Consider the following 18,378-nt stretch of genomic DNA (forward strand, 5'->3'; position numbering starts at 1 on the left):
GGTTGTTGAGATCAGAACCTTGAAATATTCCGTATTTATTTGCATGCAGAGGCTTATAGTGTACAATGTTGAATGTTTAGTTTTATACTTATTTATTGCAGGTTGTGTGTATAGCCCATATTTATTGCATGTTATTATGTGTATCATGTAGCTTATGTGCAAGAATATTTAGTGTAATAAGTGATGTATGTACGGTGCACTTGAACAACGAAGGTACAACGATTGCCTTTTTTCTATTTTTATTTGTTTATAATACATTTTAGTAGTACCTGTATGTGCTTCAAAGAAAAATCCCTTAATAAATATGTCAAAATGGTATTTGTGAACTTAAAATATTGCAAGCAGCCTAACTAGTAAGTGCCAAAAGATAAGCAGCAAGCTTGTATATATTTAAAAGCTACATGGTTCAATAAATGATGTCTATTTTGTTGTGGGTTGTTATTGCTGCTACTAGCTGCTTTAATGTGTTTGCGAAATGATTTCCATTCCGATCAAGTGAAACCAGAATGAGTGACAGCGAGATGTAGTGATTGTGCAAAAGAAAAGGCTGAGGGTATGTAGTATTAATAGTGTCTGGTTTCCAGTAGTTTGACTGTTATAATTAAGGTTATACAGTAGCAAGGTGTTTAGGTCACAAACAAATATCAGTTACTCAAACCAAATTTTGATGTTGGTTTAAGTATTCATGATAAAGGTATTATTTTGCTGATTGTATTTTCGTAAGTATTCCCTAAGTCTAATTTGAAAGAATAAATTAAGGTATTTTATAGTACTCTCCTGGTGACCTACGGAGAAGGGTGTACAAGTTTTTATCTGGGTGAGAAGGATGTAAAGTTTTTATCTGTGTGAGAAGAATATACACATTTTTATCTTTCATCACATTGGCCGATGCACATAAATGTTGGGGAGCATTTTTGTTCACCCTAATAAACCAGAGTATTATTTAACCTCGCCATCATAATTTGTATTAAGTACCAAAATGTGTACATCCTAATCTTCTAGGAAACTACTAAATATCTTATTCTAATCAATATGACTTGTACTTGAAATATCATTCTGACGCAACCTGCTCCATGTATGACAGCTGTGAACAATTATTGAACCTACGATGTACACATTTAATTGAATGATTCATTGTTCAGTTATACTCATGGGTTTAATAATTCTCCAAGGATCTGGTGTATGTTTTTCCTTCAACACTTATATGTGCTCTTGTAGGAAAAAAACATACACAATTTCAAGTACAAACATATGAAAGTGTACTACTGTGTATCTGTGTGAATGCAAGAAATATGCTTTAATTTTACTAATCTTTTTATCAAATTAAAAAGGATATACTATTTTCATCGTTGTATTGAAATCGGGTTATTAAATTGTATATATTGTGCTGTATTTGTGGAAAGTTGTAAACTATTTTAGCATACCATTGTATTATTGTGCTATTGTATTTGTTCAATGTTAGTGAAAAATGTTTTTAACAGTAAAAATAAAAACTTTGCCACAAATAAGTTGCCCAAATTGACTAAATTAGTGGGGCACTAAACCAAGTCATTCATGGGAAAGCTTAAATTTCTTACAAATACATGAATATTGAATATTTTCCTTCAATAATGTTGCAGTTTCAGACAAATACCAGTCATTACAGCGTGATCTCAAATTGTATTCCATAGGGTGGGGTGATATTTACAAGAAAATCCTGAAAAGTAGTTAAAATCTTGAAAACAAGCTTTTTTGTATACTTTTTACAATAAAAAATATACCTCTGTAAAATGTTAGATAAGCTGTACATTAATTTGCATTGATTAGTAATGTAGTGGACTTTGTTACTGAATTACCAATTATATATTGGTGAAATTACATTGTTTAATATAGTATCTAAATTGCTTTTGTCTGTGTGAGGGCGTAAAACCTCAAACATTTTATATTAATGCCCAATTATTGTGCAAAAAAGAGGGTATTTAAAATATGCTTTGAGAGATGATGACTAATACAGTCTACTAATCAGGGCAAATTTCGCACATTAAACATGCTAAAAAAGTAAACTATGTCAAAAAGAATTGTGGCAATCATGACATAAGCTTGTCAACAGTAGATGCAGTGTGTATAAAATCTCGAGTCATCGGTACTAGCCTTGAAGTTCAGTGTGTGCTGCGTTGGCTATGTGGCAAGGTGATCGCGCACATAAAAGTATGTACTTGCACCAAGTAATGCTAACTTGCTAAGCTAACGCAGAACACGCTGAACTTCAAAGCTAGTGCCGGCGACTCGAGGTAGATATATGGACTATAGCTTGCCTTTAGGCTAAGAAAAGTGCTTATATTTGATGCCATTATTGGAGGTAGTTCATTGAACCATATCTGTTGTCAGGGTTTTCAAGTCTCAACTACTTCAATGTTTTATACTGTTTTGATACCATCTATTTGACAATATTCCAATATATTTATATATTCATTACCAGCTCATTTTTTATATTCCACTACTCATTTTTATTGACAGTTTTTGTTATTATTTTTTTACATTGTATGATTTATACTTGTACTTCTGCATTTGAATCAACAATTGTTCAGTGCATTTTCCTGCTTTTATGACTTCCAGAAAGGTTATGCCACCAATTTCATATCAATTTAAATTATTTTTTATTTCGATCCAAAGATTATATTCTTTGCACTTTTATTGAACATGGGAGCAACACATTTATTTATTAACCCTAACACCCATAAATACCACAAAATACTACATTGAAAACCACTGCACATGCATGAATCCCAGGGGCTGTGATGATGCAATCACCCCAAGTGCTATATGCTCACAGAATTGCTGCCCAGGGCAGCGTCACCCGGGCAGCTACCGGTCGGTGATTGTGTGCTTGGCATGCAGGGGGTCACATGTTCGAATCCAAGGGGTGCCAAGTAACTTCTTTGTTCATCTTCTCTCTTTTTTCGTTTCTTCTGTAATTTCTGATAGCAAAAAGCAGGGTTGGGTGTTTGGGTGCCTATTGTGTTAGATGCAGACATAATTTTCAATTAAAATCTTGAATGTGCTGTAACCTTGGTCATATCCACTTGAAACTTGCCCTTCCTCCTGCTTAAGATTACCCTGCTTTGACGATTGTTGTAGCAAGATCTTTGACATCCTTTCCATGTTACCTGGATGGATGAAAATTGCTGGATCTGGAAATTTAAGAACTCCAAAAGTTTCCCTGGGACATGGGGTGAATTTCAAATGGAATAAAATGATAGAAATTGACATCCACATTTCCTCTACAGTCTACATTTACTTGATTCCCTTTCCTTTGTTTCATTTCAAGTAATACTATAGGACTGCCACAAGTAAACTTCACACGTAAACAACATTGTGTTTTTCCATGGCAGGAATATCTTCATATCAAATAGACCACTCTTACTGACACATAGGAGACATATATATTGTGATGGTGTGCTAAAAAGTTCCCAGTAGATCTATCTCAGTGTATGATTGAAGATTCTTTTTATTATACGTGTAGCTTCTAAAATGCTCAATAAGAATGGTCTGTATTTACTGGTCTGTGCAATTATTTAGATACTGGAAAGTGCATTAAAAACATGCTATATATTTTTGTTATTTCAACTTTTGTAATTTAATTACAAGTAATTTTCTGATACAATTTGTTATTTATGGAGCTAAGAACATAATAAGGACACCACTAGGCTAGCCCTAAACTCAACCTACTTGTTACCTACTTGTCTCAATTCCCAAATATCTGAACCCCTGACCCTTATCTAGACCCTGAACTTTGACCCTAGTTCTAAAAGCCTTGTGATGACATTCCTTATTTTTGTCTTGTCCATATTTTGCCTTACACTTCAAAGTCAATGCAATATCTGTGTCCAATAGCAATGAGAACACCATTAATTTTGTTGATTGTGATTCGAACAGAATTAACAGACTGTGATTCTGTTCTTATCCTTCATTGATGTGCATTGACTTTGAATACATATTGATATTTTCTTATCAAAACATTTCATGCCTATTTTCTAACTTTGTATGTATCGAATGAATCTGTTAAAATCATTTTAATATATTCCAATTAACTGCATTTATTATTGGCGTGCATGATTATTCAATAAAATATTGGACGTTTTTGTTTCAATACAAATACCTTAAAATTACATTGATGTTTTATTTCTGGTAGTTATGTATTCTGATATCATTGTAAGAGAATTGGTTAACCTTAAACGCCTCAAGGATGCAGGCAAGATAAGAGTTAAATAAGTCATTTGACACAAATATCAATTTAATATTCTTGGTGCTGATAATTCCATTACAATTGGACTTGCCATTTATGACGGATGTTTCATGCTGCAGAAAATGAAATATTTAAGTAATTATATTATAAGATTTGGTAAGTCAGTCGCGCACGACCAAAGTCGCATTAAATATTTTCAGTTTGTCACGATTTGAACTGCACGGAGCATAACACAGCATGTACAGTGTAGACGGCTGGTAGAATTAGTCTAGTTTTCACTATCATTTGTATCAAATTCATTTGAGCCAAACTAATAAGGTAAATGTCTATTTCATTGCAGCACCTCGATTATGAATGTGTGTATTGGTGAATCTGATTGGCTGATTAAAACTAAGGATCTCATGTGATGTTTTCAAAATTCTCACATTTTGTCACAAATACACCACTTTAGGCCTTTTACAGGGTATTTTTGTTCATTACAATTGTGTAGAAATCTGATTCACTAATACACACATTCATAATCTAGGTGCTGCTACCTTATTAGTTTGGCTCAAAATAAATTTGATACATATGATAGTGAAAACTAGCATTGGCCAAAAAAAGATCCAAGACATTTTTCAGAAATCTTACAATATTGCTTTTTTATATGGAAGATTGCCAGTTTCAACCAAATCTTAATTTTACCAACAAATCTCTTGCTGTTGCATATTAGAATGCAGTTTGGATACCCTAAGGGATATGCTAACATTTGAGCCAAATCAGCATTAAAATTTGCAATGTATTTTGCAATTTTGGTAAACCTTGAACTCTGACCTATCAGGAAAATTCTTTTTTGTGTGCACAGTGTATTGTTTAAAATATGTATTACTAGAATAACAAAAAATGAAACAAACATGGTTATCTCAATTAAATTATTTAAAATATTTTAATAAGTAACATTATTACAATAATACTGAATGAATAATAAAGTAATTTCCCCAATACATGTAGGTAAGAGTTAATGTGTACCAAAGATGCCAAAACCTTCCGACAATACTTTACAAATTTGTAATACCGATATCTCTCATTATGCATTAGCTAGCCAACCATCCACACTGGTATTTAGGATCAGCAATACCTTTGACAGATGCTCAAATGTGATAACCACTTGGAAAGTTTTATTATACCCAAAAGTAGTTCAGTGCTTAGGATTTTACCACATTAGTACATATGAAGCCTTTAGCAACATATACACTATGGTACTCAAAACAATTAAAGGCCCAGAATTTGTTTTTGTTCTCATGATGCTGACTGAGTTTTTTAGTGTCATGGGACTTCAGTAAATGACACTCATCTGGTTTTCAATGTTAATGCTGTTTTTGAAAAATGCTAATACAAGTCTGATCCTTTAATATTTTGAGTAGTGTATTTGAACTCACTGAACCCCTATATTAGTCCATGTGGGTTCCCCCAGAAAGTGATGTTAATACTGCTGGAGTTACTTTGCATTAAGTATACGCTAAGTCAACATGCACAACTTAATACTAGCACACTGGAGCACGCACTGATGTCACTCTATGGAGGAAGCCAAATGAACTACAGCAAGTTGCTGAAGTCCCCCTCACCAAGTGCCTAAATTATAGTCTCCAACAAAAGAAAAATGTGTCACTTTCTTTTAATTTTACTGAATTTATGACCTCGAATTTTGAAGCTCAGATTTTGAAGCACTCATACACATATTATGTAAATGTTTCTTCTGTGCTCTCTTGTACAATGTACCTCCTCATAGCACCTTAATTTTCTCCCATAATCAATCACACAAGTGGGAGTTAATTTTGCCTGTTAACTTGTAACTATATGAGGAGTTTGGATCATGTGCAAGCCACAAATTAATCACTTAATTACACCTTAATTGTGATGGATGGTCACGTATGTACCCTGCTGTTGATAAATACTTGGTGGCGTAGTGTCATAGGGGCACAGGGAGGCATGTGCCCCCCAATCGAGTTGCACATTTAGGAAAATTGCCGAAAAAACGTCTTGTGCCCCCCCCCCCCCCAGGGTGACTCATGCTATGTCACTGTAAATATTACTTTATATCCCTAGTAGTGCATTACATGTATGGATTTGTTGACATGTCACATGCCCATTCAGCTTCCTCTGAGCACACTGTTGTAAATAATAATAGCAAGGTTTTGCAAAGTCACTGTTGATATAAACCTGCAACATCGTCAATACAATGAGAGCTCTGATAAGTCTTGCTAACATTCTGTTTCTTAGCAATAGAACATCAGTGTGTTTTTCTTGACAGAATGACTTCAGCTCTTACTAAATTGGAAGTCTATGTTTGTAGTGTGCAAATCCTGCCTAATATTATCAGCCCATTCTATGCTTTTGCCTCTTGTACTTTAATCAATCCATCTGCATAATGCAAATCCCCACTTTGTTCATATTCACACATGTCTAGAGCCACCTCACAGCTTTCCCTCACAACTCTTTCTTTGTCCTTGGCATATTCCTTCAGTATATCTTCACTTTCATCTTGCGCTATAGAACCTACAAATATGCAGAGAAGTAAAAATACAAAATAATGTTTTCAAATTTGAATCCCAGGATTATCAACATTGATATTGAACGCATTCACTTCATTCTTCAAACATTTTTTATTTGCAGACTTCTCAGTAATCATATTGGTAATCCCTGATAACAACCATAAACCAAAGTCACATACATCAAAATGATTGTTCTCCATCCATGTTTTGGTGTTCTTAAAAAGCCTGCCTCTTCCAAACGCACCATTGGATCTACTTGAAATGATTAGACTTAATATGTGACACTTTAGTTTAACAGGTGTGCTCATTTCAAGTGGATTTTAATGGTACATGTATGTTTGGAGGAGGCAGGCATTTCAAAAGCACAAAAAAAAACCAGATGGAGAACAATACAGCCCTGTAGTGCATAGCCTGGTACATAGTTACTGAACCCCATAAAATATGCAAAGGCCATATAGGATATTAATGTCCCCATATCAAATAATAACCTTTTAATAACTTTTTTGCTTCCAGTAAAATTTCCAATTGAGAGACTCCTACATGTGCAATGTAACATGCTGCCTTGTGGACCCTGCATTGAAAGTCAGTTTAAAATCACTCCAAGCATTAACTGCATGCTTGCAAACTATTGACTACTGCTGTAATAGAATTAACTCTCACTCACCTAAGGCTTCTGCACACTCATGCCTCACCATAGCATTTTCTTCTAGTTTTTTGAGTGACTCAATGAGCTGAGGGACACAAGCCTTGTGTTGCATCTGACCTAACACATATGCTATCTCATGTCGGAACAGGGCACTGTTACTGCATTGCAAACCTGAAAATAAAACAGAAGGAATTAGAATACCTTACAAACCATTAATGTCATATCTCTAGGGTTCATAACATGTAGGCCTGATTTATACTCCCTAAATATTGTTAAATACCTCTTGTGACAAAAAGTGTTCAGCAGGTGATGAAATTGGCTGGCACTGTCAATTGCAACAGATTCTAAAATGTGCTATAATTGTAACATTATTGAACTTACAATGCTGTTGAATACTTGTTGATGTTGCAAAGCTATAAAAATTATACATAATAGCTCTACATCATCAAATATTTGTTTAATCTATGGAGTAATTAACCAAGTCTTACAGCCCTCACTGTATTGAGCCCTCATTGTATTGAGCCCTCATTGTATTGAGCCCTCACTGTATTGAGCCCTCATTGTATTGAGCCCTTAATCACCATATTCCACTGAAATACATTTTCATAATTAAAGTAGGGATGACCAATGAACCATCAACTTGATTAGAACACTCCCATAGACATGCAGGGAGCTCAACTGTGCACTGCTTGCACAGACATTTCTAAATTGAGCTCATTCTTTTATTTTTCATAATTTTTCTGTAAAAATTGGAGATGTTAATGCCAATTATATTTTGTAACTATCCTGCAAATTACAGCAACATAACTTATTTGGTTTTTCTGTAAGTGTGAGTCAAAATTGGTCCAACGCCACAGTGCGCTTAATTGCCAGTGGCCAAGTGCAGCACTGCTCAGAATGGCACAAAATATTCAGATGAATAAGATCAGGTGAACACCTTGACCTACTGAGCTGTAATTTGGCAGAGTTGTCGTTATGACCTCTATCATACCCTCTGTAAAAAGGTTAAAAAATGGACAAGTAGATCTCGAGTTAAAAATTAAATCACCAGCTTCCCTTTGGAATTTCCATACACCTTTCGAATCATGTTAAGTAGACACCTTTCTGAACATAAGTGTGAAGTTTTGTGCTCATTTGTTGTATTTTTCACCTGATCTCAACCCTAAACATTTTCTTATATTTATACCATCTGCACTGACTTGCTGCTATACACGCACAGGAGCTGTACTTTAAAATATGCGCCTAATCAATAATGAGTCTTTCACTCCATTGTTTAAAGTACTGTGCTCCCTGTAGCATATGGAGTGACCAGGTCCTAGAGTGTGATGGTTTTGTAGCAGATGACAGTATTCATTCAAGCCTATCAAGGTCAGTTATTAGCCACTTGCTGAATGGCTGGGCATTATCAGCTATCAAAGAGATACCTTATGCTGCTGCCAATCACAATAGAGGTTAAACATTTTGTTAAAACCCCAGAATTGATATCAGGACAAAGCTGTGCATGTTGGTACTTGATTGTTTGGATTCCTATGTTGAAAATCCCTTGTAGTACATTAGTATTTTTCTTATGTGTAGTGTATATTGTTGTGGAAAAAGTTCACCTGGACTTTTGATTTTGTGCCACTTCGGCCATTATGGATGATTTTTGGCAAATGTTTTCTAAAAGCATGATTTCAGTGCCTAACTTTCACAATATGCTTGTTTCATGTTTGCATATAATATATATTAAAATAAAGAAATATAAAAAGGTAAATATATGCTTATACCAATTTTGCTCACATTGCTATTTTTAGACTTTGTCAATTTATTTCGTTCCAATGACCGGTCAGAAAGGGAAACTTTGAAAATTCATAATTCGAAAAGTTTTTGACCGATTTTGACCATTTAACCACCAAAATACTTCTGTTGATGAGTTCTTTCCAGAAAAATTCTTTTGTAGCAATAGGGGCAACATGAAATTATGATGGTCATCCCTAATTAAAGAATATTGTGGCATCAACAAGAGTCATTTTTTGTAATTTTGAGAACAAAGAACAAAATGTGGTTCAAGAATGCATCAGTTACGTGATCACCCTAATTATTTTGGATTATTCCCTTTTATTTCATTTTGTGCAAAGATCAATTGGTGAATATGTTCAAATGCATGTTTGAACCATATTTTGTACTTTGTTCTCAAAATTACAAAAATGTGATCTGCCAACAGTCTGCAGCAATATTAAACCACTTGCTAAATGTTGACAGGGAGCGATGTACTCCTTGATTGATATGCAAGAGCAGCTGAATGCATGGTTTTTAGAATTTCAGTTAAGGGGGTACTATACCCATTGCATTTTTTTGCTTTTTGAAAAAATGAGAAAAGAATATTGGACAAAGTAGTATGCAAAATGAAGGAGCAAATCTTCGCATTCTATTGGTGGCATCGGTATCAATGTAGCTTACATGCTTTTTTGGTTTCTACCTTTAAAGCATGTAAGCTACATTGATACCGATGCCACCAATAGAACAAGAAGATTTGCCCCTTCATTTTGCATACCACTTTGTCCAATTTCTTATCTCATTTCACAAAATACCAACAACAAAAAATGCAATGGGTTTATTACCCCCTTAAAGAGCAAAATGCAACCACAACAGTTCTACTCTTTAAATAATATACACATAGTATATCCACTACATGCACCTTAAAATGTAACTTGTTTCAGTGACAAACTCATCAAGTTATTAGTAGTATACCATGATATTAGTTCTATATCATAGTGTATGAAACTTCAGGACAGAATGCTTTTGTTACTGAAGGATGATATAAAGGGATCTCCTTCAAATTAGTACTAGCCTCGAAGCAATGACACGTCAGTCAAATCATCTTCCTACCTTCTGCTAATGCTTTCACTGACTCCTCACTGTTATGATTCCTCAAAGCAAACATGGCCCTGTATCTATCAAACAATGATAACTTCTCATCTAGAAGTCTCTCTCGTAATGTCTCAATAGTAGTCTCCTCTGCAGGAGGTGCTGGATCTACAGACTCAAATGGGTTTGCTGATAGTTTAGATGACTCGTCATGCTTCTTTTGACTATGAAGCCACTGTATCCTTTGAATAGCAAGTTGACATGTCTCTGAAATCTGAATCAAAATCAAAATTGTCAACAACAAAAAAGTGTCAAAATATGTGTTTTAGTGTTTAACACTTGCATCTCATTTTGGTACAATGTATGAGCACAAATTAGCATAAAACAGGCAACAATCAGTAATTAGTAAAACACAAATACTGCACTGATGATACCACTGAGACAGAAAACCTGATTGAAAGCAAGATGCATTACATATATGTCCCCAAAAATTTCATGCCGACTCAGTTTTTCTATAAGCAAACTAACAACACAGCCAGGGCTTTAAATGCAAACTTGAAATGACCAGACTGAGTTTCCCAAGGGAAGTTACGTAAACAGAAACAGACTGATCAAATCAATACAGAATGTACATGTAGTATGAAGGATGCAGTCTGGTCATTTCAGGTGGGTCCAATGGTGCATTTGGAAAGGGCAGGCTTTCAAACACACCAAAAATGAATGGCGACAAATAATTTTGAAACAGCCTGATTAGATGTACTCATCTTTGTAATATTGGAATCTATATGAAGTCAACTCACCTCCTGTATTTCACTATGTTCAAATTCCTCAAGAATGTCCAGCACACTGTCTGCACCAATGGCACCAAGTGCTTCACCTGGTATTTAAAAAAGCGCAGAGAAATATATTTAATAAATAGAGCTGTGATATGTGCAAATTTGTTTCGAAATTTAAAAAAGCACTAAACTTTATAAACAAAGATTATTATCCAACCAATCAACCTCTATCTCCCTGAGCTGTGCTAGGTTAAATGTGAGAACAATACATGGTACCTATACTCAGGGGCAGTTACAGTTCTACAAATTTTTAAAGTTGGAGGACTTCTCCAAGTTGCAGGAAGTGCCATAGGGTGTCTCCAGTGTAAACTGTTTTCATTGTCGCAAAATATTAATATTGACAATAATTGACAACCTGTTTGACCTATCCCTTAATAGCGATTGTGACATCAATTTTGAAATGCTATTCATTTGAATGACCACAGCTGCCAATAAAATAAATTACAATGCGAACGGACAACCTTGAAATTGACTAACAGTAACACTAACCAATCCCGAGTGAGTAGGATTTACTTCCGGATTTTTAATATACAGATTGACATTACATAAAATACACATTGTTGTACATAACATGCGGGCATTTAACCGCTTTGCTGCAGATCATACATGGGAATTTTGGTGTGTAGGGACCTGGATTGGGATGTAAGTCACCTGCACGTGCGAGCATCAGTATTGAAATATAACACAAGGTGATCTTCCACGGCCGATTACAACTCATAATCCTCAAAGATTGGGGTCCTGTGTTGCTTAGGACTCCCAATAGGGCCGGAAAGTGGTCAAAATAATTCTGACTAACTAAACTGATCTCATTTGACATTGAGGGTTGATACTGAAGAGTATCAGGCATGACAGGTCTCATAGTGCGAGCAGGGAGTTTTCACAGCAGCACAAGAGATTTAGGCTGATTAAAAATAATAAATACACAATATATATATATACCAATTAGAAATTTTCGCTTGACAAAACCAGTAAGTTTTTACTTACTCTCTAATATTTCGTCCTACACGTCGGAGGACTTCTTCAGATGTGAAACATCTGATCCACTTTCCGGAAACTGACTTCCGGTTGTGATTGGTCTTGTTTCCAGTCTTCAAAAGTGGGTCATATACGTGACTTAGGAAATAAGTGCCTTCCTCTCTATTCATGATCTTTGTCCCCCTCTTTCTGATCTCCATCGCTTCTCGTACTTCTCTGGATCTTCTGATATGTTCTTTGCCAAGTATCTTGGAGTTAAAAATTCGAAAGAATTAGCGGAGGACTTAAGTGGAGTATGTATCGAGGAAAATGAAATATTTAACTCGCACGACGTGGTATCCTTGTTTACCAATACCCCAATAAACGAGGCTTTAGATGTGGTTAAACAAAGACTGGTAGATGACAAAGATCTCAAAAAGCGCACCAAACTTGAAGTTGAAGATATTATCGAACTCCTTGAATTTATTCTCACCACCACATATTTTGAATTCAGAGGTGCCATATATAGGCAACGGTTTGGCGCAGCGATGGGCAGCCCAGTCAGCCCCATAATAGCGAATTTATTTATGGAATTCCTGGAACAGCAAGCAATTGCGACTGCCCCGATTGATTGTAAGCCACGGTATTGGCGTCGTTATGTGGATGACGTGCTTGAAATCATAAAAACAGGTGAAGTCCAGAATTTAACTGATCACTTAAACCAAGTTGACAAAACGGACAGTGTAAAATTCACGTATGAGGAAGAGAAAGAAGGGCAAATTCCATTTCTCGACACGCTTATTGTTCGGAAACCTGATGGTACGGTAAAGCTCCTGGTATATAGGAAACCAACCCACACTGACCAATATCTCAGTTTTAAGTCAGAACACCCTCTCCATCAGAAAATGGGTGTGGTCCGAACTCTATTTGACCGTATGTACAGCGTGGTCACGGAAGAAACGGATAGAGAAAATGAAGAAAAACATGTGCGTGGCGCCCTTAAAAACTGTGGCTATCCTAAATGGGCAGTAGACCAAGTCAAAGAAAAAATGAAACAAAAATCTAAAGCGACTGTGAAACCTAGCGCTAAGAAAGATCAAAAGATTGAGGACAAAAGCAAGGGGATGGTAGTGCTCCCTTATGTCAATGGAATCTCTGAACGAGTTCAAAGAATTTTCAAAAACACAAAGTAGACACTGCAATGAAGCCCCACCAAACCCTCAAAAGATTTTGGTCCATCCAAAGGACAAGAGAGACAAACTTAAGACAGGCAATTGTATTTATGAGATCGGCTGCCAAAATTGTGATCTTAGTTACGTTGGTGAAACCTCTCGGTTGTTCGGGATTAGGCTCGCAGAACATCAAGCGGAGGTTAAGAAAGCGAATGACAAAAGGTTCACTCGGTCAGAGCGAAGGACATCGAGCAAGAACAAACGAAGTCAGCCATATCTGATCATGTCGCTAGAGCAAATCACGTTGTCAACTGGGAGGACTCCAAGATACTTGGCAAAGAACATATCAGAAGATCCAGAGAAGTACGAGAAGCGATGGAGATCAGAAAGAGGGGGACAAAGACCATGAATAGAGAGGAAGGCACTTATTTCCTAAGTCACGTATATGACCCACTTTTGAAGACTGGAAACAAGACCAATCACAACCGGAAGTCAGTTTCCCGGGAAAGTGGATCAGATGTTTCACATCTGAAGAAGTCCTCCGACGTGTAGGACGAAATATTAGAGAGTAAGTAAAAACTTACTGGTTTTGTCAAGCGAAAATTTCTAATTGATATGTCTTACAAACCTGATGAATCTATTCACTGATATATATATACAATGGTATGCATAGATATTAACACAAGAGCCCAAATAAGGCAAGGAAAATCAATCATGCGCGCATGCAATTATCGTACAATAAGAGCGCTTGCAAATATGAAATGCAATGAATGTCACAAGAAATATGCAATTAGCATGCAATTGAGCAATATAAATATGATACAAAAATATATGGCAATATGACAATAATGATGGCAATGTACCGTATACATATACATGCATGATAATTAGAGAATAAACAATAGGAATTTTTATTTTGCCTATCCTCTACCATGTGATAGACATCAGGCAGGTCCAATATTTTGAGTAGTGGATGCCGGCGCAGCCGGTATCCACTACGATAAAAATATTGACCTGCCTGTCGCCTATCATAGGTAGAGGATAGGCAAAATAAAATTCTATCGCTTATTTTCATTCTTAGTTAGTTAAATATTATTTTAATAACTGTAAACAAATTTTTTAAGCAAAAACTAAGTTACCGTCATAAAAACTCCCCTCATTATAAAATGAAATAAACTTGTTTACAACTTCACGTATTCTGTTGCGCGTATTGCTAGCGCGTTCGCGTATTCCGCACTAGTCTACACATCCAGCGCGATACATACGCGCACCTCTACACGCATATGTTACGCATTATCAAGACGCATGATGATGTGGGGTCGTCTACGGCCTGATAGACGGCACCCGAAATCATGCGATTCATGCGATCAGAAATGTGTCTACGAACTAGACCACTCCCACTGACTAAGAATACAGAATTTACAATACAAAACACGTAAGCATGTCTAGCAAATGACAGGAAGGATAATATTAAAATTCATACAATCCAACTTACATTTTTACAATCAATCAAATCAATGGAGCACGACTAGCGCAGATTTTGATGCGCATGGCTGCACGCAAAGCAATGTATTATGGTACAAAAATATAAACATAATATATCATTGAACAGTGATAGCGCCAATTGTCGGTGTATACATAATTATATAAATAAATAAGTGCTCTTCTTCCCCCGACAAAAACTGTAATTAGTGTAAAGACAGTATATTCGATTTCTCACCTGCTTCATGTCTAACAATTGTCTCCTGATTCTCATCTCTCAGAACACTCTCCAAAGCAGGTATTGCCCCCTTATCTTGCATTTGACCCAAACAATACGCACATTCATGTTTGAGAAGGGCTGAAGAATCACCAAAACATTTACTGATGCAGTCAATAGCGGTCTGTCCACCAAGATTACGCAATGTAAACAATGCCCGAAATCGACCTGCAAGGGGCTCTTTGGGATCATTTAAAACATCCCCAATTTTTCTTACTGTTTCATAATCTGTATTCATGATGACTAGAAGTCTCCTCTTGCTGATTGTAAATAGATTTATGAGTTGTTTATGGATTTGCTACACAACGTGTGTCGGATCGCTAGAGAACATGTGTTTTGTTATGATTTTGTAATCCCTTTAAACCAACGTTTCTAGTAAGACTCAGATATCAATTTTTTTCTAGGTTAAATTTATCACAACTTGAAGTTTCATAACAGTTGTTAAACACGTTGTTATTTTCTAATTTCCTTGTAACAATATCACAATGAAATACAAAAGTTCTAATTGATGTACTAAATGCCAAAAACATTTTTCAAATGGAGTTAGCTTTTTTCTATTTTAGAAACATAATTGATCATGGGTCATGGGGTATCAGGACGACTCGACCTCCGGACTACTCGACCACGGACTACTCGACCACGGACAACTCGACCTCCCTGACAAGTCGACCTCCCTGACAAGTCGACCTCCAGAATCGCCGTGCACTTGGTGCATTCATGAATAGTGATAAATGCATGCACGAAGTTGTTGTTATTTATCATTATTACTTTGTTGAGTAGCTAATTATTAGGCCTACATTTAAATGTTTTGTGTGAAATAATATCGTAATATGAATTAATATTCCATAGGCCCTATATAAACAACACATGATTATCAAGATCATAATTAGAACTCTGCATAGAGAGATACGATATGGCAATATTTTTGTATTGACCACTTGATAAGGTGATTAGCGCATTGTCACTTACCTACAATAGCTGAATGTCGCAGTAGTTTAAATTCTTTGGTATTATATAAAATCAATGATTGTCAGGTATTTGTTATAAATGAACATGATCAATGGGATCTATAATTTAATAAAGAGTCAGATAAAAAGGAAACTAGTAGTTTTCGTGGAGAGTAAATATCACTATAAAAATCAGATACAGAATCATGATCAGACCGCGTATTTCTACAGAAAAGTCATGAAATTATGTGAAATGTTCTTGGCTTGCTGGTAAGCTCTAGTAGCTACTTCTGGGTTCCGTACGAATTAAATACAGCTCTTACCACCACGCGGAGCATTTATTAAAATACAATTAATTAAAACTTCTTTATATTGGAATGGATGAAAAAAATATTGGAATGGATGGATAAATTGTCTTAGGACTATAAAAATTTTGACATGAAATAAATTTCAGTACCAAGAAATAATATTTTAGCGATGTACCGGTATTTTCCATTGGGTTTGATTATTTTAAGCTTCGCTATTAATATTGACTTGCTTATATTATTTATTTATTTATTTATTTATTTATTTATTTATTTATTTATTTATTATAATTTATATGCTCTGAAATTGAGCATATCATTTACGGCGCGGCGCGCGGGTCTATAAAATACAGAAGTTCATTAATACATTTAGTATTATGTACGTGTTTATTGTCATCATGTATGAGACTTGTGTTAATTCTAATTCGCCTCAACATGTTTAACATAGGTAAGCACGTTGGTGGGCAACGGAGTATGCGGGGACTTGTGTTAATTTCACAGGCTTCAACACGTTTAACAGCACGTTGGTGGGCAACGGAGCACTACACTTGGGTTAATTTTGACACGTTTAACATAATGCACGTTGGTGGGCAATAGAACCCATGCATGCACGCATAGTCTTGGGCACGTTGGTGGGCAACGGAGTATAGGACTTAATTTTTATCGCTTCAACATCAGACACGTTGGTGGGCAACGGAAGCCCATGCATAGCATGGCGCGTTGGCATGGGGGGGGGTGGTGGAGTACGAGATTTGTGTTTTATTTGACATCGCATCAATACGTTTAAGATATGAACGGGGATTGTTGATGTTTTATGTTATTTCGTTATCTACTGAAAATTAATGCACACATTTGGCAGAATGTAGGCCTATTAGGAAAAACTTTTAGTATTTTGATATTTCGTGTTTGTTGCTTTGTTTTGTTTGTTTGTTTGTTTTGGGGTTTTTTTTCACTATCTACTGAAATAGCATTTTGCGGCGCGATGGCCCTATAAACTTGATATAGAACATTTGAAAAAAGGTTGAAAAGGCCTACTTTTAATATTGGATAAATTTGAAAATTTCACAAAAGTTGAAAAAGTCGAATTTCGGATTGAAAAAGACTTCCAATGATTGAAAAAGTGTATAAAGTTGAAAAACTCCCGAATTTTGGTTTTGAAAAAGACTATCTTGACGAGGCCCAAATAAGTTTTTTAATCCGACCTTTAATATTTGAAATGTTGAAAAACTAGGAAAATACTAGACGAGGTCAATTTTTGAAAAAGCGTGATTTTGGTGTTGAAAAAGATTGACGAGGGCAAACAAGTTGTAAAAGCCGACTAATAGTTCAACATATTTTTAAAGTGTAGAAAAAGTTATAAAATATAACCCCGTTACAACATTTTGGGTTAGGGTTAGTAACTTAACTCAGTGATTTGCTCATCCGGACGATTATCATAAAAATAATCAAAATTTAGATTTTTAGTACAGCTGTCGTTGCCATACAGATGTGCTAACATAACCTGCTAGTGGTCCAGCCGAAAGCAGTGTATGCCCTATTTAAAAGGGCATTTCGTGATCCACAGCATCATCCCCCACCCACTTTTCTCAAAAAAAGTTGAGATTTTTATATCACTGGAAACCTCTGGCTACATAATATTTATATACAAAAACATTCTTGCAGATTAATTCGTTTAGCAAAGATCGGGAAATTTGAATTTCATTCTGGTATACCAGTACGAAATTACAACACATTGTCTATGGAGCAGTGAAATACACATCACGCATAACTCGCAAACGAAAAATCGGAATCAACTGAAATTTTCGGAATAAGCTTTTTTCGTGGATATGTACTGAAAAATGTCATAAAAAGAGGATGCTAGGATCACGAAATACTCCTTTAAGACAAAATAAGGCATTTATATACATAATATTATGAATCTGTAGTTTATATACATTATACGGACATTATATTAATAAGCTACATGTATTTGAATGGAGCTTCAACTTCGTCGATACTGCTGTTTTCTTCGTTTTTGCCAAATATTTCATTTCAAAAATACCAAATGACAATTTGAATGACTTATCCTTCACCTTTAAACATTTTTTTTACACTTGAGCTGGGATCACTAAAATGGGTGTTTAAATGAGACATGTACCCATATAAGGCACAAAATT

At 35.5% G+C, this 18,378-nt stretch overlaps 1 protein-coding gene across 1 annotated transcript; it reads right to left on the reverse strand.

Moving 5' to 3' along the window:
• Positions 1-4,621: 4,621 nt before the first annotated feature.
• Positions 4,622-15,336, reverse strand: LOC140143729 (deoxyhypusine hydroxylase-like). The gene is made up of 5 exons (XM_072165542.1): positions 14,932-15,336; positions 11,050-11,126; positions 10,271-10,523; positions 7,421-7,573; positions 4,622-6,760 (listed from the first exon to the last, which is right to left on the reverse strand). Exons 1-5 carry the CDS (start codon positions 15,206-15,208, stop codon positions 6,591-6,593), a joined length of 930 nt encoding a protein of 309 aa, XP_072021643.1. The 5' UTR covers positions 15,209-15,336; the 3' UTR covers positions 4,622-6,590.
• Positions 15,337-18,378: the final 3,042 nt, after the last annotated feature.

The sequence above is a fragment of the Amphiura filiformis genome, unplaced genomic scaffold (genome assembly GCF_039555335.1).
Source record: "Amphiura filiformis unplaced genomic scaffold, Afil_fr2py scaffold_26, whole genome shotgun sequence".
In the NCBI taxonomy this organism is placed as follows: Eukaryota; Metazoa; Echinodermata; class Ophiuroidea; order Amphilepidida; family Amphiuridae; genus Amphiura; species Amphiura filiformis.